This window comes from Macrobrachium rosenbergii, chromosome 54, assembly GCF_040412425.1.
Source record: "Macrobrachium rosenbergii isolate ZJJX-2024 chromosome 54, ASM4041242v1, whole genome shotgun sequence".
NCBI lineage: Eukaryota > Metazoa > Arthropoda > Malacostraca > Decapoda > Palaemonidae > Macrobrachium > Macrobrachium rosenbergii.
The window spans coordinates 28878236-28901078 of NC_089794.1; the positions used below are offsets into that span (position 1 = coordinate 28878236).

The 22843-nt window shown below is 34.7% G+C and overlaps 1 protein-coding gene across 3 annotated transcripts; it reads left to right on the forward strand.

The window, feature by feature from the left end:
* The first annotated feature begins 764 nt into the window (after window positions 1–764).
* LOC136834922 (endonuclease G, mitochondrial-like) lies at window positions 765–12472 on the forward strand. 3 transcript variants are annotated; one of them, XM_067097758.1, is made up of 8 exons: window positions 765–883; window positions 3700–3957; window positions 6287–6480; window positions 8309–8432; window positions 8574–8688; window positions 9155–9236; window positions 10400–10498; window positions 11209–12472. In XM_067097758.1, the coding sequence occupies exons 2-7, from the start codon at window positions 3736–3738 to the stop codon at window positions 10467–10469; spliced, it is 807 nt and encodes a 268-aa protein (XP_066953859.1). In that variant the 5' UTR covers window positions 765–883; window positions 3700–3735; the 3' UTR covers window positions 10470–10498; window positions 11209–12472. The 3 variants fall into 3 exon arrangements, with proteins under 3 accessions (XP_066953859.1, XP_066953861.1, XP_066953860.1); XM_067097760.1 differs by having other exon boundaries at window positions 8574–8692; window positions 11209–11478; XM_067097759.1 differs by lacking the exon at window positions 765–883 and adding an exon at window positions 990–1150.
* Window positions 12473–22843: the final 10371 nt, after the last annotated feature.

Genomic DNA, 22843 nt, shown 5'->3' on the forward strand with positions numbered 1-22843 from the left:
ACAACAACTTTTTTTCTAACACCATTTATTATGAAATATCGGCGCAAATCATGCAAAATGTAAAAAAACATAGCAAGAAACAAAAAGCGAAGACAGGGCTGTGATGAGTCAACCGTATTCTTCTTAGAACACACAAAGAGAGGATTCAAAAACGACATTCCAGGACTCTCAGCACTGTTCTCTGTAGATGACGAACTAATATAGGCAATCCTTTGAAAAAGATAGAAAACATAAAAATTCATATAAAATAGCAATTGAATGTGGCCTTATCTAAACAAAGATAGACGCAGTATAATATTCAGTGAGTGATACACTACAGATGGCATAGAATTCTTCAGAGAACAACAGGAAAGGGCCCAGATCAAAGCATAACAGGTGACAACATGGCTGACTTAGTCATAAAGTCAAACTTGCAACAGGGTGATGATACGGAAGTATCATTGAAAAGGAATAACGATGGCTACGTTCATGTATGCCATGGAAATTTTGAAAAAAATCACTGCAAAGAATGAATAACCAAGTTTATCGAACAATAGCGAAAGCACATATGTACACAGGATGCCCTGCTTTGAGATACGGACCTTGGTATGATAACACTGAAAAAAATTAAGCTGATTAGCTGAGCTCGATCGAACACGCTAGAGCTAAATGATAGGAAAGGATTATGGGGGAAGAAACTAGATGTTATATTGTGAAGAGAGGGTAAAGAATTTATAAAAAAAAAGTATTGTGGAGAAATTGTAATTAAAAACACAGCAAAAGGTAAAAAAAAAAAAAACGAACTAGAGAGCTGTTTCAAACTTGACGTACCTGATATTACTACTACACTACCGGACGAAACCAGACGCACTCATAACAAACATCGTGTTTTGTAATGTCAGTTGTAAGTTTCTGAGACATATTTGCTTTTTGTAGAATTGGTAAGACTATAATACTTTAATGGCTAACCAGATTTTGTGATTTATACATTTTTGTATCCACTGTACTAGGTAAAACAAATTCACTTTGTTCTCCCCAACGCTTTGTACCGAACGTGTATGGTAGATCTTTGTTTGTGGGTTATACGTTTAGAGGGAAAAGAATACCTTCAGGCGAATTAAATACACCAATCAGAAAAGTTGACCTAGGAACTGCATAAATTTCAACAAAGGTTAGTTTTACAATAAAAAAATTACATAATAGATGTAAATAGCCTACTGAATGCTAATAGGCTATAACCTAACCTTCCATAACCTACCCTAACGTAGCTAGGGTAAAAAGCTGGTCCTCTTCAGGTCGGGTCAAACCCGTACCGTCACAGGCAATTATGTAATCGACAATTATGTATTCTAACTAACCTTCCCTATCCTAACCAAACCCTGTTATTAACTTTAGGTCAATTTTTTATGTATAGACACCAAGTTAGAATTATATTAACACTACATATAAGCCAACCATTGATGGAGTAAAGAAACTGTCAGGGAAAATAGAGGATTTGGGGAAATGTCAGATACTTTTATTACAAGAATTTGTTGAAAATCCCTAAGTGACCATTTGGTCTTTTCTCCTATTAAAGTTTTTGTTGGCTAGGGGTTAAACTATCATAGTGTTAAGAGCAGATGATGTAGAATTTTTATTACTCTTAGTCAAGTACACCTTGAAAGGATCATGACAGACTTTATGATACTGTATAGTCAGGCCAACCTTAGCAAAGGCATTTTAGGTCAGATTTATGTTGGCCCAGTGGTGGGTAGCTGTAGTCGAGAACCTGTAGTAACAGGGTTAAGCTAAGACTGTTTGCAGAGCCTGTGGAGACTGTAGGTCATAAATATGCTTTTTTTTTTCTATAAAACATAGGAATTGCTCATTTTGTGAGTGGAATGTAAAGATGGAAAACATATGAATTGAGAATGACAGAGATGATGATTAATTCCGGGGACAAGACTTATGTTATGGAGGCTGCAATGGTCGAATAATTCATTCTGGATATAATGCTCTGTTTACCATTAAATTCTGATGACTTTATCGCTAAAGTTATGTTTAATGACCAATTTTTTTAAGCAATGATTCCGTCAGCTCATCATTGGCTTGGTAGCAGAGAATGGTTTTGCACTGGTAAGAATTCTAAAAGTTTCTTTTGTTGGGATTCATGAATGCTTTCTGAAATAAACATTTTCCAGTACCAGCAAAGGCTTCTTTGGTTGAGTGTTCCGTATTGGTGGGTGTTCCCTTATATCTGTAAGAGTAATGCATAGTCACTGAAATCACAGAAACGGGTCATAATGAGGCACATTTTTCAACACAATTATTTACACATTGGCAAAAAGTACATTTTATACCTCTGTGAGTGTAATGTCCTTTTTTGTAAATTGTACTTTTTCCATCTTGCAAAATGTAAATGTCCATTAAATAACCTGCCAAAAGCATGTTCATTAAATATAAATATTGAATCTTCTTGTCATGGTTTCCAGAAAGTATGGATTAATCCTGCTTGGATTTATTGTCACAAGTCATATGAAGATGCTTTATGATTAGGACTTCAATTTTTTCCCCATTGTATGTCCCCTATCATACCCAGCTTCACCTAGTACAATGTCTCCTGTCTGACTGGGGTTTTGTCTGTCCTGGATAAATTCCCCTTAATGTTCTTTACAACTTTATCTTGAGGTTGGGAATTGCAAGGTTTAGGTCTCTGTATGCTCAGTTTCCATGATGGTCTGTGATTGTATTGTTCTGTCAGTACTGAAGCATAAAGAATACTCTGAAGACATAACATTGCAATTGTGTGTATGTTTATGTGGGGTTTTTTTGGTTACTGAAATCTGCATTTTCAACACTAAATTAACTGGACATGAACCTTAGCATTACTTTGTAAAAGGAGGGAAAATCAAACGGCGTTAATTAACATGTATTCTCCCGATAGTTAGTTTGCCCATGTACGTCAGTAGAAATGGCCATATTATCTTCATACGCTCATCACCACTAACAGTATTACAGTATTACAACATATCAAGGACACTTAGCTAGGGAATCAAAGCATCAAATGCTTTTGTACCTGGAAACAAGCTGAATAGCTCATAAAAAAACCCACACCATGTTTGAGAGCTTTGCTGCTGAAACCCACTATCCCTGTGATGGGTTAGCCTGTAAGAGCTTTTGACCTATGGTCCTGTTAGCTTTGGTTCATATGGATTCTTATGAGCTATGTAGCATTTGATGTGTTACTTTTCCATGCCAGAAGGGCAATAGATGCTGATGACCTATTTTTTTTACTTTATTTATAACCTAGGCTAGGTTAAGGCTAGTAGTAGCAGCACAGTATTCATATGAAAACTGTAGAGTATAGGTTAGTAGCCCAGACAACTGAAAAATTTAGCTCTTTTGAAGATGACCTGTGTAGGCTAGTGAAGTGCATATATAGATTGCAATTTGTATAGTAGGCAGTACAGTACCAATGTATAAATTTGTTTATGAATTTCACCCTCTTTTCTGTACTCTGCATTTGTCAAGAAGTGGTTTGAAAGATATACATAATGCTACATTTGGTTGGAAAGGTATAATTCTACATGTGGTATGAAAGATATAAAACTACATTTGTGAAGCAACGGTTTGTATATTTGAAATATATGATACAGATACGTGTATCTTTATTTTAAGCAGTGGATTTCTTTGCAAACTGTTGTTACCATGACTGATATTGTACCCTGTTCTCCTTTGCAGACGTTTTAGCACTACTGCTTCGTTAATTTTGAAAGAATGGCTGCAAGATTTCTGAGGAAAATGTCACGTGTGGCAGTTGTTGGAGGTGCCTTAGGCTTGGGGTGGTGCCTAGGTGCTTCTGACATTGGCAAGGTAGGGTTGCTGGCAGATTTAAAGCCAATGAAAGTATTTGCTGCAACTCTTCAGGGAAGCGTTCTCAAAACAGAAGTACAGGATGACATTCCATTGCCAGCACCAAATGCTCCACGTATTGCTCAGGTGCGATTTATTCAGTTTTCTCTTTGTATTGATGATTATTATCAAGGTATCACATTATACAGTACTAAATCAGGCCACTGACCCAAACTCTTTAGTAGGGCTGGCATGATGGGTTCATGATTCGTTCAGGTTTGAACATTGTAGAAGGACCATATCAGAGAAGCTGTAGACTACTAGAGGGAGAGAAGGGGAATGGGTGGTCATGAGAGGTGAAACAGTGCTTTTTGAGGCTGAAGGGATATTCATAGAGTTTGCCCAAATGATTTATACTATTATGGGATGGAAACTGGAAGAAGGTAAAATTAGTGTAGTTAATGAAGTTATATCATTGGAAAGAGATGAAGTTGAATGTGCAGTTAATTGTATAGTAAAGAAAATGTCACATCTGGATTTTGCAAAGATACTGAAATATTTTGCAGGTTTTTTTTATATAGACAAAATATGATGATGTAAATAAGAAACAAGAGCTTGAGATAAAGAAATACTTGGGTAAGAAGGTAAACTTAATTAGCCCACTGTTAAGTACAGGTTTTTACTTTTTTTTTTCAGTATTATAGGTATAGTGCTAAAACAAAAATGTATAGAAATGTAAAAATACTTGGATAATAGACAGAAATATGTTGTCAGTTTATATTACAATATAACAGCCTGTTACGAAAATTGAAAGAATGCAGATCAAAAGAGTATATATAAAAAATGGGTTCCATAGTAGGGGAGACTTGAAATGTCCCTCTCTCACTTTTAATTCAAGATTATTACATTTGAATGAAAATAGTATAGATCATGGAAGTTTCACTAATTTCGGTAATTATAAAGAATAATACTGTCTTTTAAGCACTTTTTCACCCCCTTTTTTTTTTCTTCTTTTTATAATCAGACATGACTTTCATCCATTGTTTCTCTTTAGTGTTCCATAACAAAATCACGTCATAAATCTGCCATTTTGTCTGTGAATTCTAGAGGCTGTCGTGGCATTGCAGAGGCAGTTCCTTTTTGTGGCAGACAGAATGAATTCCTCTTCTATTGTAAGTGGTTTTTCATTACTTGCTTTTGAAAGACTTCATCCAGTGCAAGTCAGTGGACAAGTTCCATAACAGAGAACAAAGTGTGGCTTCCTTGTGTCGTTATGCCATTGTCATCACCGTCATCATCAGCAACATTATATATATTATGTGAAATTTTCTATTCATGTGGGTAAAAAGAATTGGGTTTTTCTCAATTGCCTTGTTTGTATACTTTATGCCTGAATTCCCATGTGGTCTTGGGTTCTGTCTTTGCCTTGTTTGGGCTTTCCTGCCAGTCTTTGTGGGCGATTCTGACCAATTGCTCTGCAGCAACCTTTTTTATCACATGATTGATGTTTTTTGATATCCAAACCAGGGTCGTCATCTGTGCAGTCCCCTGGCCTCCTTGAATCCAGTAGCCCACTTCTTGGTGGTGAATCTGATGGGGAGTACTCACAAAGTGAGTTGACCATGTAAAATGGATATTTAGGGGTCATACATTCTTTTCTAAATACTTAATCACAGTGCTGACTTCAGTTTTTACTATTACGGCACCACTGGTGATAGGCAAACATTTGTGTTATTGTGTGTGGTTCTTACAGTTTTATTCTTAATGGATGAAGGTGGGAACTGTTTGGATAACCCTTCGAATGTACATTAAGAATACTTTTGTCTATTCCGTTTTTAGAGATAGCATACAATAACTGACTATCATGGATGAACCATATTATTTTTTACTATGAAGTACAGTAACTGACCATCGTGGATGAACCATATATATTTTTTTTTACTATGAAGGCCAGTGGGACAGGTAACATGATAGCCATACGTAACCCAACTCTGGAGGTAATAGAAGATTGAAAATAGTGTGAACTGTAATTTTGAGTCTTTGCATCGCAATAAGATGAGTTTGATTCTTTACACTTACAAGGTTTTGGATGGATGAAATAGAGTGCTGGCCAAGTTACTGTATTTTGATTTGACTGTGTAGTATTTAATTGGCTTTGAAGTATGCACTGATTGGTTGTTGTTTTTTTACTTACCATTTGGTTTAAAGGTAAGAGAATTTTTCCAGATATTGTATGTTGAAGTTGAAGATTTTTTCTTCTGAAAACTATAGGTACTGTAATATAAACAAAGTGCTTTGTTCAATAAATTTCAAAAACATCTTATTGGCATTTTTTAAATTGAAGTCTAGAAGGGCTGTGAATGTCTTTCGTCAACTGCCAGTATCAGTTATAAATTATTAATGTATACGGACTTTGTTAACTATTACCATGTATTAAAAAAAGCCTTTTTTGCTCCCTTCAACTTTCGTTCAACAGATTATGAGGTTTGGATTCCCGAGTCTCGCAAACGTCCGGTCGTTGGATGACTTTGTCATAGGTTACGATACCCGGAACCGTGTGCCATACTGGGTATGCGAACACTTAACCAAGGAGAGCATAGCTAAAAATCCAGATGTCGAGAGAGCCAAGTGTGACTTCCATGAAGACGCATCTATTCATCCATACTTTAGGTAATAAACTTGGAGGTATTTGCACTTCTAACTTATGTACAAACCTTATAAAATATGAAAAGTCTTGTTGAAGATAATAACATTAATACTCAGTTATTTGCTTTACTTGTTTATAATTTTTATTTTGCATAATTACCTGTATTTTTATCACTAATGGAAAACTGATAAGCTGTTTATGTGGATCAACTTATGCATAACAAGGCACTACTTAAATAGGCAGTGACAGCCTGGTGTTTGTTAGACCTGAGAATGACTTTTGGAACCTAAGCTCTGTATGGGATTGGCAGGGGTTGAAACTGTATAAATCAACTCGTTTTACATAATTATATTGTTTTGCAAATGTGTATAAAAATTTAGCTTGTGGTAGCAGATATAATTATGATTTACCACATGCTTGAAACACTGCAAGTAATATTTAAAATGCATTTGGAAACAAGTAAAAAAAAAGGCATACAGAAAAATTTTATGTGCTCATTGGAGTTTATTGATGGGAATAAATGTATAGTAATTATCAGTACGTGCATTACTGAAAACTCAGTGAAATATGAGCATTCATATTCCATGTTAATTTTTGTCTTAGTTAATTGAGAATATCTTTTATATACTAAATCAATGTGTCTGGTTGTCTTGTCTTGAGTAATTCTGTACCTGCCATGTGTACAGTGCATTTTATATTTTCTTGATGTGCTTGCATTCTAATGGAGTATAGCAGAATGACAAAACCTGGCTATTAATCTTCCACTTGGTAGAATTGCTCAGTTTGGAGAAATGGAAAAAGGAGAATATAAAAAAAGAAAAATTAATATAATGTAATCATTTTGGAGTTTAAAGATGTAAAATTGTCATCCAGTTCTGAGCTATTGAGATTGTAATTATGCGAAATGATATCATATGTAGAAAACTGAAAAATTTGTTACAAATATTTCATAAACAGTATAAGAAATAACTAATAAGCATTCAGAGTGAATTTTTGCCAAGGGAATGCTAAATGTGAGGTGCCTGTGGCACAGACAAAATTGGTAGGTGGCTGAAATCCATAGGGGTTAGGTATCTAATTGATTCATTAAAATAAGCAGGTGGGAAAAAACAAATAAGTAGCTGAGGGAAAGTGGTTGAGTATAATAATTGTATGCTATGGTCTGGGAAGAATGTAAAGTAACAATTGCAAAAATAATGCAAAGACAAGAAATAGAAGAGATTGTTGGTCCATGACCACCAGTGTCTTGGGTGAGAGCAAATTGAAGAAGATTGAATGCAGAGTTACATGGATAAAGGTGCTTTGAAGACTAACTGGTTAATCTGTTGTTCCAGCTTAAAATAATGAAAACAAATGATAAATAAGTCACTTTAGTGTGATGACATATGGCATTTTAGTGACCATTCACCTGTTTTGTCTAGATCTTGCAACTTGTTATTGCTGTATCATTATTAATATGTACTCATTTTTTTTTTTGTCAGCAAGATGAAAGAGTGAAATTGCATAGCAAGCTTCCTCAAAATAGATTGCATATGAATTATGTGTTTAAGGATTAAAAAAAGAGCAGAAATGAAAATAAAAGTATATTTTACATTGTAAGGTGGAGATATGCTAAAAGAAATATGTTGCATAACCTTTCAAAGGGCATGCTGGCTTGGCAGTTTGTAATAGGGAACTTTATTTTGAAAGAGTCTGTAATACTATATGGTATACTGATATCTGGCTGTAAAATTGAAGCCATTCCAGGTAATTTCTCAATAGATCCCATGCCATGTAAATTGTTGTAACTGTGTGTCAGTTGGATGTAGATTTTATCATAGTTGTTTACGAGTTGCATTGTCATTTTTGAAGAGCTGAGAACAGCGACTACAAAGGCAGTGGTTTTGACCGAGGCCACATGGCAGCAGCGGGTAATCATCGTTTGACGCAAGAGATCTGTCATCAAACCTTTTTGCTCTCCAATATGGCTCCTCAGGTATTGATGATACTTTTTCTGCAATGTTACATTGAGATTTAAAGTTTAATTTTACCTAGGTCTTATTAAAAATCCATTATGAGTTTGCTACATTTGTAGAAAATTATTCCAGTTGTTTTATAACCTGTTGATTTCTTTCAGGTGGGGAGAGGGTTTAACAGAGACAAGTGGAATGACTTGGAGCAGTATTGTAGGAAAAAAGTGTTTGACAGTGCTAATGTTTATGTCTGCACAGGTCCCTTGTATATATTCCCAGGTAAGTTCTATTATTATTATTATTATTATTATTATTATTATTATTATTATTATTATTATTATTATTATTTTTAACTAGTTGGAGTTTCTTGTTTTATGTAAGTTGGAGCTGACTCACAAAGTATGTTGGATAGGCAAATCTGTTATAATGCATGATTCAAGGACCATAAATATGTCTGTGAAATTTGTAACATTTTGTTTCTCATTTTATATAGCAGTGTAAATAATTTTATGAAATACGGTATACAGTATTCAGATGTGACATTTTATACCAGCATATTGTCAAAATCTGTCATTGCAGAAAATGTTAGTTTGCTTAAAGGAAGGGCTTCTAGTCATTTTCATTTTTCACTTATAGAGAGACTTCTTGATGACCTAATTGAGAAATAAAAAGAATTTGTATTGTTGTGAGTAAAAGTTATTCTGTTTTAACTGAAAGAATTCAATAGTTTTCTCTGTTTCTGCAGGCGAGAGGAAGATGGCAAACTGTATGTCAGGTACCAGGTTTTGGGCCAGAATCATGTTGCTGTCCCTACGCATTTTTTTAAGGTAACTAATACTAAAGATCTTTCACTGTGCCTTATAGCCTCGGGCTGCAATGCATTTTGTCTTTTTTTCTTTTACTAATTGTCCATTTTCTTCGCCCCTCTTCCAGCGTAGCTGTCCAAATTATTTAACTTTACCTCACCCAGATTTTCACCTCCCCCTTCCTTTGGTGCCATCCTATCTTAAGTGTCCGATGTCTACTTTGTTCCAGTTTTCACCTCTCATGTATGGGACAGTCCTTTGCATGTCCTCTTAAGCAGCTAGTTTATAATAGTATTGATGATCTTCTTGCCTTGTTCAGCCATTTTTCAAATTTTTACTTCTCCAGTGTATGGCATTAAGTTAAGGTTGGTACTTCAAGGCAACTCAAGTGACTGTAAAAGCGTAACCTGATAGTCTGGTCAGCCAAGTTATGATGACACTGTTATGACTGTTCTAGAGGTTTTAACCTGAAATAGGACTGTAACCTGTAAAAATATTCATTTTTGTTAGTGATGATGCAGGAGCATAATCCACTGCTGTATCAGTTATCTTTTCTTTTTGCATGCGTTGATTTGAGAGACATCTGAGGGCAATAAATTATAACTTTGAAATTGAAGTTATTCAGAAGAGTTTTCATTTTATTTGTAGATGCTAACATGTTTACTGTAAGAATTGTTGAGGTTGACTCTATTCCTGGTTCTGTGCATTTTTCACAATTGTTTTTTAGATCTTGTTTGTGTGCATCTTAAAATCATGATGATGGTAATGATGTCTAAATATGAGTTATGTTTATAGATACTGAGTTGTGAAACAAGGTATTTTCATTTTATATAAGTATAATACTTTGTATCATCTGTGTGCAAGTTTGTTTGGGCTATGGTATAAAAGTTGGTTTCCAAAATTGACTTGCACTGATTTACAGAAGGAGGAGGAAGTTCTCCCCACCTAGCTATCTAACTTCCTCAACTTCCTATTGCTGTGGTTGAAACCAACCAATAGTGAATGAGACCCACAGTGCAGCCCCTTTACAGTCGAGAAATTTGACTCTTTGATTCTTTTGAACTTTGTAAAGTGTATTTAAAGGCAGATATTTTATTTTATTTATAAAGATAACTTTGCTGTGTTTACATGGTAAATAGCTGATTGTTAACATGTCTGTCAACATAAACCGCTTTCTATGGTAGGTCATGGTCACAGAGACAAGCACAGGAGAGCTGGAATTGGAGTCCTTCCTCTTGCCAAATGTTGCCATAGATGATGCCACTCCCTTGTCCAATTTTTACGTAAGTATTTTTATAAAATATATATAAAGAAATATGCACTATATTTTGAACCCCTTAGAGGGCTAGTGCCGTCAGTGCGCCTCATGCTTTACACTGTAGGCATTACCCTAGGGTCTTTGCAGTGTCTCTTCAGCCCCTAGCTGCAACCCCTTTCATTCCTTTTACTGTAACTCCATTCATATTCTCTTTCTTCCATCTTGCTTTCCAAGCTCTCCAAACAGTTGTTTCTTAGTGCAACTGCGAGGTTTTCCTCCTTTTACACCTTTCAAACCTTTTACTCTAGTTTCCCTTCCAGAGCTGAATGACCTCACAGGCCCCAGTGTTTGGCATTTGACCAAATTTCTATATTTCATTCTATCCTATATTTTGAAGAACAGAAACAGTTTAGACTGCAGCAAAACTCCAGATTAGAAGGATTGAAATTAACCCCAATGAACTTGAATCAGGTGAGATGTAAAGAACTGTTGCAGATACGTAGTTGTGTGTTGATGGTTTGTCAAGGAACAAGTTCACCTCATGTAGAGAGTCGTTTTTATTTATCGTGCTTTTAAAAATGTATCACCTTTAGAGTGGTGTATTTATCCTACTTGTGTAGGTGTTAGAGATACGGTTTCAACAGTGGGTTATTCTCTGGTTTGCCTTTGGATTTCAAAGGTATTCTAAACCAAGATGGTTTTTTCTTTTCTAAAACGTGGTCATTACAATTTCAGGTACCCACAGAGGTGATAGAGAGAGCATCTGGCCTCCTGATGTTTAACAGGATAAATCGAAGTAAGTTCGCAAAAATAAATGGGCAAAAGTTGGTTGGTTTTAATTCCGTTGGTAGACAATTTGTTTGAGAATTTTAATGTTAATAAAATCAAACATTTTTATGTAATGATGGAAGTATGTCTCATACATATCATTTTGTTGATAATTTCAGAACTTTATTGATTTTTTATTTGCTATTTCATAAATACATGTAATATGAAGCATACAGTTGCCCTTTAGAAATAATTGCAACTGCAGTCTTTCAGTTATTAATTGGTTTCTGGTATAAATTAATTCAGAATTTTTATACAGTATTTCAATTTCTAACATAAACCTTGAAGAATACAGTTTATGCAGTCTGACTTGTGTACGCACAGCATATTAAGTGTCAGTATATTTTTATTTATAATATAAACTTGAAATGTATATGGTCTGAAATGTGCATATAGAATTTATGTAAAACCTTCTTGAACCTTCTTGACAGCACAGAAAGCTTGTTACCGTTTGTAATGCAATGGAATGTTGCTCACTTATATATAATTTTGAGCATAGTGTGGAAACTTGTGTTCATGGGGAGATTTCTGGAATCTGACTTCAGTTCCTGACATTATTGAAGTTAGGTGACCATCTCATGTCATCTTGGTTGATTCTTTGAAACACAATTTTAACTAAGAAAAAAAGTTTCCCCAAAAGAAAAGAGAGCCTTTTTTGTCTGGAATGGTATGGATTGGGGGTTATGGAGAACATATTTTTAAGAAAAAAATGCATTTTGCACTTGAAGGTATTTGGGTATGAAGGCTGAGCTAGTTAGTTATAAATGATTTGTTTAACCAGAACTCTCTGAAACGGTTCTTCTCGGGCTGGGAATGAAGGGTGAGGAAAAGTAAAATTGTACTGTATTCTAATTGGAAACCATAATGATCATAATGTTTAAATGAACTAAACAATTGCATCGTTGGGTCGGCTACTTAATAAATTAAACTTTGTTTCCTTTCATTAAATACCGTATAGAAAATTTACCAGGGTTCTTATGAGTTTTCCATAACAACATTGCAAGCTGGCTTTATTGTGTTATCTCATGTTAGAGACACTGATCCTTTTATTGTAATAAAGATGATCTGTTATATTTTTCCATTAAATAGTGATCTAGTCATTTTGTATCCAAACTGTTGCTGGAAAAGGTTTTGTATATAATGTAAAATAAAAGAATGATCTTTTGACATAGTTTGTGATTTTATTTTCTTTTGTCTGTTTTACAGTGCAAGTTAGGTACTGTTGAATTCCTGTAGGTTGGTCCTCTTGCTCCTGTTGAATTGTATATATTCTTTAGCTAGCTGTACCGTCTTTATTTTTCATAATTTTAAATTCTGTGTTCCAGTTGCAATCCTCCTATGTAAAATCCAACATTATACATAATTATTTTTTCTGAGCACAATAAGATAGTTTAAAAGTTCATACCTCTGCAGTTTCCAAGTACAAAGCAACATAATTTTCTTGATGTATTACTGTACAAAACAAGAGTTAAGACTATGGTGTTCAGTACTTTTAAATGTCTAGATTTGCTTGTGCAAGCATCAAAACCCATAGAATTTTCAAGGAGAAAGTTCCGTAGTTTGACATACAGCCACTGTATAAGGGGTAAAGGACTACTGGCACTAGGCTGTATAAAATCACAGTACCCCAACAGACTGTGGGTGTGGGTGCATGGTAAGATGGGCAGCACTCTGTTTTGTGTATTTTCATGACCCCTTTACATGTTTTGTCAGATTTTAAGCTCGTTATAAATAATGGTGTAAAATACACTCATTTCAAAGTTTCAGACACTGAAGGTGGAAGGGAAAGTTCTTTACTGGAATATTCTTTGCAGAAGGTGGCCAGACTAGATATCTCCCAGTGATGGGTCAAAACTATAACTTATCATCAAAAGAAAGAAAACCATTAACTCAAGCAGTACTGCTGAGAATATAGAGGTTTTTGGAGGCTATAGATTTCCAAACAAGAGAACAATATTATAGATAGAACTCAAAATCTGAAGTAATTTGGTGTTGCTTATGCATGGTGAATCATGAAGTAGCTGCTCAGTAAAAGATTTGCTAGTCATTGAGGCCATGCACTGTAGCAGGTTATTGCCGTCAGTGCACTGCCTATTGTGCACAGAATGTATTAATAAAGGTTTGCAGTGTCCCATTGGTCCCCAGCAGCAACTACCATTTAGCCTTTCACTTTACTTTAATTACCACCACCTTCCTTCTGCCTTCCTTTCCAACCACTCCAACTGCCTCTTTTCACGGTCATGACTGCTGAATGCCTGAAAGTTCCCATTTCTTCTGGCTTTATAGCCAAATTTTCATAAATTGAATATAACCATGATTTTGCAAGCACACACAAGGCCAGTTGAGTCTAGAACAAGCAAACGAGCCCACTTATTTTACATTTGGGTATAGCGTAAAACCTTAATAAGAGTTGCATTATTTGCATACTGTGCAATCCCATTGTAAGACCAGTATCGAATGTTGTGGATAATTGCTGTGAAGAACAGTAAACGTAAAAATAAAAAAACTTTGGTTATTCCTAGAACCTAGTTTTCCAATACCAAGGTAAAATACAAAAATACAAAGCTATTATAGAGAGCCTTATAATTTAAATTTAAAGGTAATGCTAACAGCAATTTTAATGTCTAAGATACGAAAGAGGCAATGGAATAAAATAAGATGTTATTCCAAAGAATACCCTATTATTACTCAAGGTGCAGAAGACATTCTCTGCATCGTTTGTGAAGTTGTTAGACTTGAATAGACCAGAATGAAGCCATTTTTTAGGCTAAGCTAACTGGCTATCTTCAATGTCAATATCAATTTTCTGGTATCTTCTTTATTGCAATTATTGTCCCTTTGCTTAAATAATGCCAGTGTCTCCATCGCCATTCTGAACTACAATCTGATTTCCAAGATTTACAAATGGTTAAATGTGTAAATTTTCGAAAATTGAAGCAGTTAAGTTCGCCTTTAAGCGGGACATTTTGAAGGAAATTGAGGAACAATATTTTAAAAATAAAAAAAAGGAAAAAGCAGGCACAGTGCCTAGAATCAGCATGAACAATTTAGAAAACGTTATTATTTATCATATATTAAAGATAATGGCCAAATGGACGTGACGTGATTCCCATAATTATTGGCTCGAGCGTTGGTTTATCCACCATAATGTACACAATGAACGTCTCCATCATCAGTGTGTTTTAAAAATGGTGCATGTTGTCAGTTTCAAGTGTCAACGTTCCATCTTCTTGGGTCATATGAAGCATTTGACAGGTCAAAGGTCAGTGGGTTATTAGCTTAGCTTTGCGTCGCTTTAAAGAACTTTGTAGGGCTTAGGATAACGTTATAGTTTATGTATTTAAAGGTTATTGAAAGCTTTCTGGTTTTTTAGCTTCATCCTCAAGAGTGTAGGCTACGAAAGGGGAATAGGTCTAGTATTTAGGTTAAAACTACTTTTTTTAAACTATGGGTCTTGATAAAAGGGTTTATAAGTGCTAAGTTGTTAGTTCCTTTTCTCTGAAATATTCATCATGAAATTGGTCACCAAGATGATTTTTGGTTCGTCAACCATTTTTATTTATTTATTTTTAAGCTGTCTGATATCGACCGTCATTTATTAAACCTGTTGGGTTCCGTTTATTTGTCAGTTACAACTTATAGTTGTTAATAATAATTTGTTCCGTTTTACAACCTTTGGAAGAGATGTCTTGATTTTCTCATAAACGTTTCTGAAGTTTTTATCGCTGTATATTCTATGGGTAACTGACTTAACCAGGTCTAGTATGGGTACCGTGTATTCAAAGGTCCGTTTGTATATTTTGTCTTGATTTTGGATTAGTCTATTTTACTTTATATTTATCAGATCTCCCAAATGTAGTTAGGCTCTCTGTGGTATATTTTTGTAGGTTTATTACTTATTTTGGTTTCAAATTCTCAATCGCGATGTACGCTTACTTTAGTAGGCTGAAAATTTGGTAGAACATCATTGTTACAGTACTCAAGTCGTAATATATTTATGTGCAACAAGTGTCAAAATATTCATATTTGATTCATTTTTCTTGTGAAGACTAAATTTCCAAGCTGATGGTGTCTAATTTTTTTTATTACTACTTTTGATATTCGATTTGTCATATTTATATCCACCGATACGCTTATAAGTTCCAATTAGCCTGTTTTACATTTTGCTCCATTTTCATTTAGTTTCAGTCTTGTATTTCTTGTTCATCCATTTCTCTGTGCCATTCATTAATTCGTTATGTTCCACATTTTTGGTCAAAATACAGTACTTTAGTCCTATCTGTAACCAAATAAAACCTTCCCAGTATTTTGTGAGAAAAGTGAATAATATATATATAACTCATGCTGCCATTAGTATATATATATATATATATATATATATATATATATATATATATATATATATATATATATATATATCGTCTTTTTTTATTTTTCATATATGCGTAACTATAGTTTGGGTGCACACTTCAATACTTCTTGAGATCAGGCAGGCAGGGAACATTACATTTCTTGAACAAATCTAGCTGTTTACCGCACTGGGTCTATACATAGGTCTAAGCAGTTTTTGCTTTTTGTTATACGGGATGTAATATTTAATTACAGAAATTTCGTAATTAAAAACGAGTCTACATACTTGGTAGACGCGACTTTTACCGAAGCTCAATTTAGAGGAATTACAAGAGCCAAGATCACGCTTAATACTTCGTTAATCCGGTGCAATGTCAGTGTCATCCGTCATCATATACTGTAATATGTTTTACGGTAACAAAGAATCGTTGAGGCGTTTTGCTGAATCATGGAGCTACCACAAATATGGACTCCACGACTCATTGTCCGTATCTGAGGAAGTTACATGAACCTCATTATGTAAAAAGAATATCTATATATTTTGGGTTTCAGTACAATTTTTGGAATATGTATTTTTTCATGTGAGGGCAGAGTAAGAATTTGATAACATTTAGGAACCATGGCTTCTTAGAATTTACATTACGTACTCGTGAACTTCCTGAAATGTCTAGAAGTTTTCGAAGAAAAGTTAATAATGTTTTCTTGTGAACAGTGTCATTTGATTAGAGTTTGTAATAGATGTGAAGATTTGTATATATTTGAATACACCCGGCTGTTTTTTTGGGCACTTGCGTCTGCTGGGTTTAAGCAAAAATGCTTTAGGCTAACAGCCCCATTCTAGTAACTATATATTATATTATATATATATATATATATATATATATATATATATATATATATATATATATATCTCAAGATACTTGAATAGGGCGTGGAGTATTTACATTAATATTGGTAGTACTGGTTTTTTGGATGTATATTCATGTAAGATCCCTGGCGCAGTGGCAAGTGTGAATGGAATCTTCCTAAACATCTGTGTTGATCGGAATGTTAATTAAAATGTCCAGCAGCGAACTTCAAGTCTGGGCTAGACTAGGAAACTAGGTTAGTCTTCCCCCTTGTAGCCGTTGCTCAAAATAAATCTCGTGATTGATGATTCACAGTCAAACAGATGAAATATGGGACGTTGTAGTCTGTGGGGTGCTACGTGTAGGCCAACAGAAAAGCTGGATCAACCTACTATTTATATTTGGTTGCCCAGACTGATGATGGATTAGGCCAAGTCTCCATGTTAACCAGAAACCTTTGCAATACTTGATTAGTCATGGAGGAATTCTCTATCCTATTCTGTGCTCCAAGTGGTTTTGTCGTCCATAGTTGCAATGAGTGGTCTGAGAGAAGGATGTAAGTGTGTGTATCTATCTGTAACTGTTCAGTATTCAATTATGCAGAACCTGTTTCAGTATATTTTGCGTGACTTGATGCTCCCCCTCTCTCTCTCTCTCTCTCTCTCTCTCTCTCTCTCTCTCTCTCTCTCTCTCTCTCTTTCAGTCGTCAGAAGAACTGACACTTGACGACATTGAAGCGTCGTATTAAGTCAGTTGGGTGGCTAAGTTGGGTCTAATATTTAAGTGCATGAATGCTTATTTCCTATTTCATTTGTTTGTTTAATCAGTTATCATCTTTAATATATATATATATATATATATATATATTATATATATATATAATTATATGTATATGTATATAGCCTATACATATATGTATATAATTTATTTATTAATTTTTTTTATTTAAAAAAGTAATAATAACTTCCTTATTATTTGCAACCTATTATTACGCTCTAAAACTCCAGGTTGTAACGTTACCTTTAGGGTGGCTTAAATTCTTATTGATATCTTCATGGTTATGAATATATAATTAGGTGGTTAAATATATAATTAGATGGTTATTGTCTTGAGATAATTATGATAATTGCTCGAGACTGATTTGAACATACTTGGATGCTTGTGGATCAAGCCCTTGCTATAAAACAGTTAGGCCTATGTGCGAAGTTAGGAAATGAAAGTAAAAAGTTGTATGTTGTATAGAGCCATGAATAGTTTTCAAGGGCGAAAGTGAGGCACGTGTGGTAAATTGTAGGCGGGAGGGTGACTGGTTGGATGTACAAGTTCGTCTCAGGCAAGGATGAGTCTCGTTTCCGTGGATGTTTAATATTATTATTGAGAATATAAGATCCTTACATATACATGCGTTATATGCATGCAGATATATTCAATATAATCTTTACAGATTGTATTGCTGTTACTTTGAATTTTTCTTTATGTTGGTTTTTATAATGACGTATCAGGGTTCTGAAGCATCTCCAGAATATCCTATCCAACACAATAATAATAATAATAATAATAATAATAATAATAATAATAATAATTATTATTATTATTTTTGACTGATGATAGTAATAATAATTTGGTCGCAAAATTCCATTGTACCTGAAGTCACCGCATATTTCCTCTCTCTCTCTCTCTCTCTCTCTCTCTCTCTCTCTCTCTCTCTCTCTCCACGTGTTAAACTAGGGCTATAAAGTACGAACCACCATATTAACCTCGCATTCCTTAACTGGTGATGACGTCATACGTAATTATCGGACTGGGACAGGTAGGTTAGGCTCTGTAACCTGTTCTTGGGACTTCTTTGTCCTCGAAGGTAATGATAAGGGTATTATTATTATTATTATTATTATTATTATTATTATTATTATTTATTATTATTATTATTATTTTTGCTTCTATTATTATTATTTTTATTATTATTATTATTATTATTATTATTATTATTATTATTTAATCCTGAACATTTCGCTTTCGTAGGTTGGGTTTAAAGGTGTTGTTACCCTTACGGTTTTCGGCAAGGCCCTTTGGGGGTGAGGTTGCTAGCCCCATACCCGCCCTTCCCCAGCCTAGTTGCTATACCCGCCTCAGTTTATTAACTGCCAAGTACATATTGCCGTCTTGATCCAGTTGTGTATTACCGTGAATTTTTGATGGTATGGGTACAAGAGTTATTCATTTACTTGCTTACTCTGGAATGGAAGAAGTTATCTATTTACATACATATTTGTGCATGTATTTATATACATAAACAAGTTGTGTATGTATTTACATACGTACACAACTTCTGTAAGTATTTACATTCATACAAAACTTGGGTATGTATTTATGCATTTACATTTATACAACTTGAGTATGTATTTACATTCATACACAACTTGTGTATGTATTTACGTTCTTATAAACTAGTGTATGTATAATTATATACTAACAACTTGTATATGTATTTACATTCATACAAACTTGTGTATGTATATATACACACAACTTATGCATTTACATACATACAAAACTTGTGTATGTATTTATATACAAACACAACTTGAGTATGTATACATACTTACATATATACATACATACATACATACATACATACATACATACATACATACATACATACATACATACACAGTTTACTTATTTACAGGCTCTTAAAAAAAAAATCTCATACATGACACATATGTTATATTCTTATGGTTAAGATACTCACCTCTCGAGCAAGAGGAATCCGGCTCCAATTTGGGATCATTTAAAACTCCTTCAAAGACACGTTGGGTGGTACCGTAGGGTAGCAGCTTCATCCCTAAATGTTTTCTGTGAGCTATGAAGGTTGCTTCTTAAGAAGGTACGACCTTGGCATACGGTTGCTAGGTCCGTGGGTCGCTTTTGGAGTCTAGAAGGTCGTTGAGCTTGCAGTCTCACCACTTAAGTCTTTTTGGAGCCACTTGTAAAAGGCAAAAACGAGTATGGTGGATTATATATACACATAAATACAGTATATATATATGTATGTATGTATATAGTATGTATTGTATGCATATGTACTGTACAGTATATATATATATATATATATATATATATATATATATATATATATATATATATATATATATATATATGTGTGTGTGTGTGTGTGTGTGTGTGTGTGTGTATATATATATATATATATATATATATATATATATATATATATATATATATATATATATATATATATAAACAAATATAATACTATCCTATCGATTAAGATTACCACGGAGTTACACTTGAAGACAAAAATAAACAAAATCAAATTTCTCTTTTCAAGGATTTTCCTATCAGAATCTCTCTTAGCTTCGTGTGAACATTATCTTCGAGATACGTCTTTTTTTGTACAATAACTCGTCGTTATTGTTTTATTATTCTTGTGTGCGTGATTTTTTTTTTTTTTTTACTTCCCCCGTGGCTAGTTTTCCATTAGTTTTTCTTCCTGTTTCGGCAAGGAACAAGTTTTAAAAAATGTTTCAAGGGCACAACGTCTTACTACTTGAAGGCCCCCGTTTTGGGGGTAGTGCCGTCAGACTGTGCACCTCATGTGGTGCAATGTAGGCATTGCTTAAGGGTCTTTGCAGCGTCCCTTCGGTCCCTAGCTGCAACCGCTTTCATTCCTTTTACTGTACATCCATTCGTATTACCTCTCTTTCATCGGACTTTCCACCCTCTCCTAAAAATGGATTCATAGTGCAACTGCGAGGTTTTCCTCCTGTTACGCCTTTCAGACCTTCAGACTGTCAATTTCCCATTCAGCGCTGAATGACCTCATAGGTCCCAGCGCTTGGTCTTTGGCCTAAATTCTATATGTTCTGTTCAATTGAAGACGAACTCGGCTAGTTGGAAAATTCTCTGTAATCCTTCCTGTGAATGGCGTTTTGCCCAGTGGGTTAGATCACCTCTGCCCATTATTTATTCTTAATGGCCTGGTCCGTCCCCACTGGCTGCGCTGAATTTGCATAACGCCATAGATGGTGGCTATATACATCCGGTGTCCCAGACTTATACGCTGGGACGTAGTCTTTGACTCAAGTCTTGTTTCGCGTTTCTTTGTTTGATGGTACCCATAAACCTGCTTTTGAATTCATTGATTTATCTGATTATCTTGGCGTCTCAGTAAGCTATCGCTTGTATTCACATTTACGATACTGTATATGCATTATTTTGCTATTTTCTTGCATATGTTGATTTTCCTGTTATATAAATATATTCATTTTCCTCCCGTTATATAAACATGTATACGTTTGTTTTCCTTTGTTATAGAAACATGCATACGTTTATTTTCCTCCTGTTATATAAACATGTATACGTTTGTTTTCCCTCTGTTATAGAAACATGCATACGTTTATTTTCCTCCGTTATATAAACATGTGTACGTTTATTTTCCTCTGCTTTATAAACATGCAAACGTTTGTTTTCCTCTGTTGTATAAACATGCAAACGTTTATTTTCCTCTGTTATATAAACATGCATACGTTTATTTTCCTTTGTTATGTAAACATGCATACGTTTACTTTCCTCTGTTTTATAAACATGTAAACGTTTATTTTTCCGTGTTATATAAACATGTTAATTTTCTTGTTGTATAAACGTGTATACTTGTTATGAATAACAGTAATGCCGGGAGTGTGTACATATAGCCTATATGTGTGTCAAAAATCAAGGAGTGAATGACGCTATGCGTGTAAGGACCTGTGTTGGGGCGGGGGCGGGGGCGGGCGGTTTAGTGCCTCCAGTGCACCTCACGAGGTGCACTGTAGGAATTACTGAAGGTTCTCTGGAGCGTCCCTCAGGTCCTTGGCTGCAACCCCTTTCATTCATTTTAGTACACCTCCGTTCATATTCTCTTCTTCCATCTTACTTTCCACCTAACAGTTGTTTCATAGCAGCGCTGAATGACCTCATAGGTCCCAGTGCTTGGCCATTGGCCTATATATTTTATTCCATTTCGTACGTGTAAGGAAGTTGATGTGTTGCTGATGAGGCTTCTGTGTTGCCGTTTAACAATGGCTACGAGCTGTGTTATTATTATTATTATTATTATTATTATTATTATTATTATTATTATTATACCCGCAAGGGGCTTACAAAAGTTTCAGGCGATTTTTGATTGGTTGTCGAAACCGACGGGGGAAGAGGGGTTGGTTAGGTAAAGCGACCCCCCCTCCTGTTTAGACAGCCATTCAGAAATCGTCTACATTATTATTATCATTGTTATTATTATTATTATTATTATTGAGCAAAATAACCATTAACTTAAAAGGCAAACCCCATAGATTAAAACACATTAATATATAAAACAATGATAAAATATATAAACTATATATAAAAATATATATAAAAATTCTGCTTTTATATTGATAGTTTCATCCTCAGGTCCTAAGTCAATTGAGCTGAAGCGTGTATGATCATTATTTATGTGACCAATTTTCGACTGAACGCCGGGGAACGAGCGAAGCCTCACTACACTTTGATGTAAAGGTTGACTGAGAAGTTTTCTTCTTCAGATGAAAAAATAATAGTTTTTGTGGTTGGGGGCAGGATAGGAGAGAGAGAGAGAGAGAGAGAGAGAGAGAGAGAGAGAGAGAGAGAGAGAGAGAGAGGAGGATGTGTTGGTGGTGGATGGGGTCACATGTGCAGAATTTGAAAAAAAATCTGAAATGCGAATTCACGTGTTATTACACGAATTATCCTGTATTTGAATAGCGCAAACACTCACAAACATACACACGTACACCAACGAACACACGTACATGCACAAACTGATGATTGAATTCTAGTACCGTGACGCCATGCTATCATTTGTTCCGCTTCGTAACTTTAGGTAATGTGGCCATTCGTCTTACACTTCGGAATTCCCTTCTACCCACCCCTTACCCCAAGAAACATTCCCACCCATTCCCCTTACCCCCACCCCCGTGGGTAGATCTGTGTAAACTACAAGGAAGACTTCGGGTTTCCTCCCGTTTGTCTCCTGTCTTGGGCTGTTCTCAATGCAGATTTTTCCTGAAGATATTGCTGTGGTATTATTTAAGATATATATAATATATATATATATATATATATATATATATATTGTATATGTGTGTGTATGTATGTATGTATGTATATATAGATATGTACACATATATATATGTAAATATATATTTTTTCCTTGTAAATTTGTATATGCAAATCACGTGTGTGTGTGCATATATTCATCTATGTACACACGCACGCATACGCACACTCACACACACACACATATATAGATATAGATAGATAGATAGATA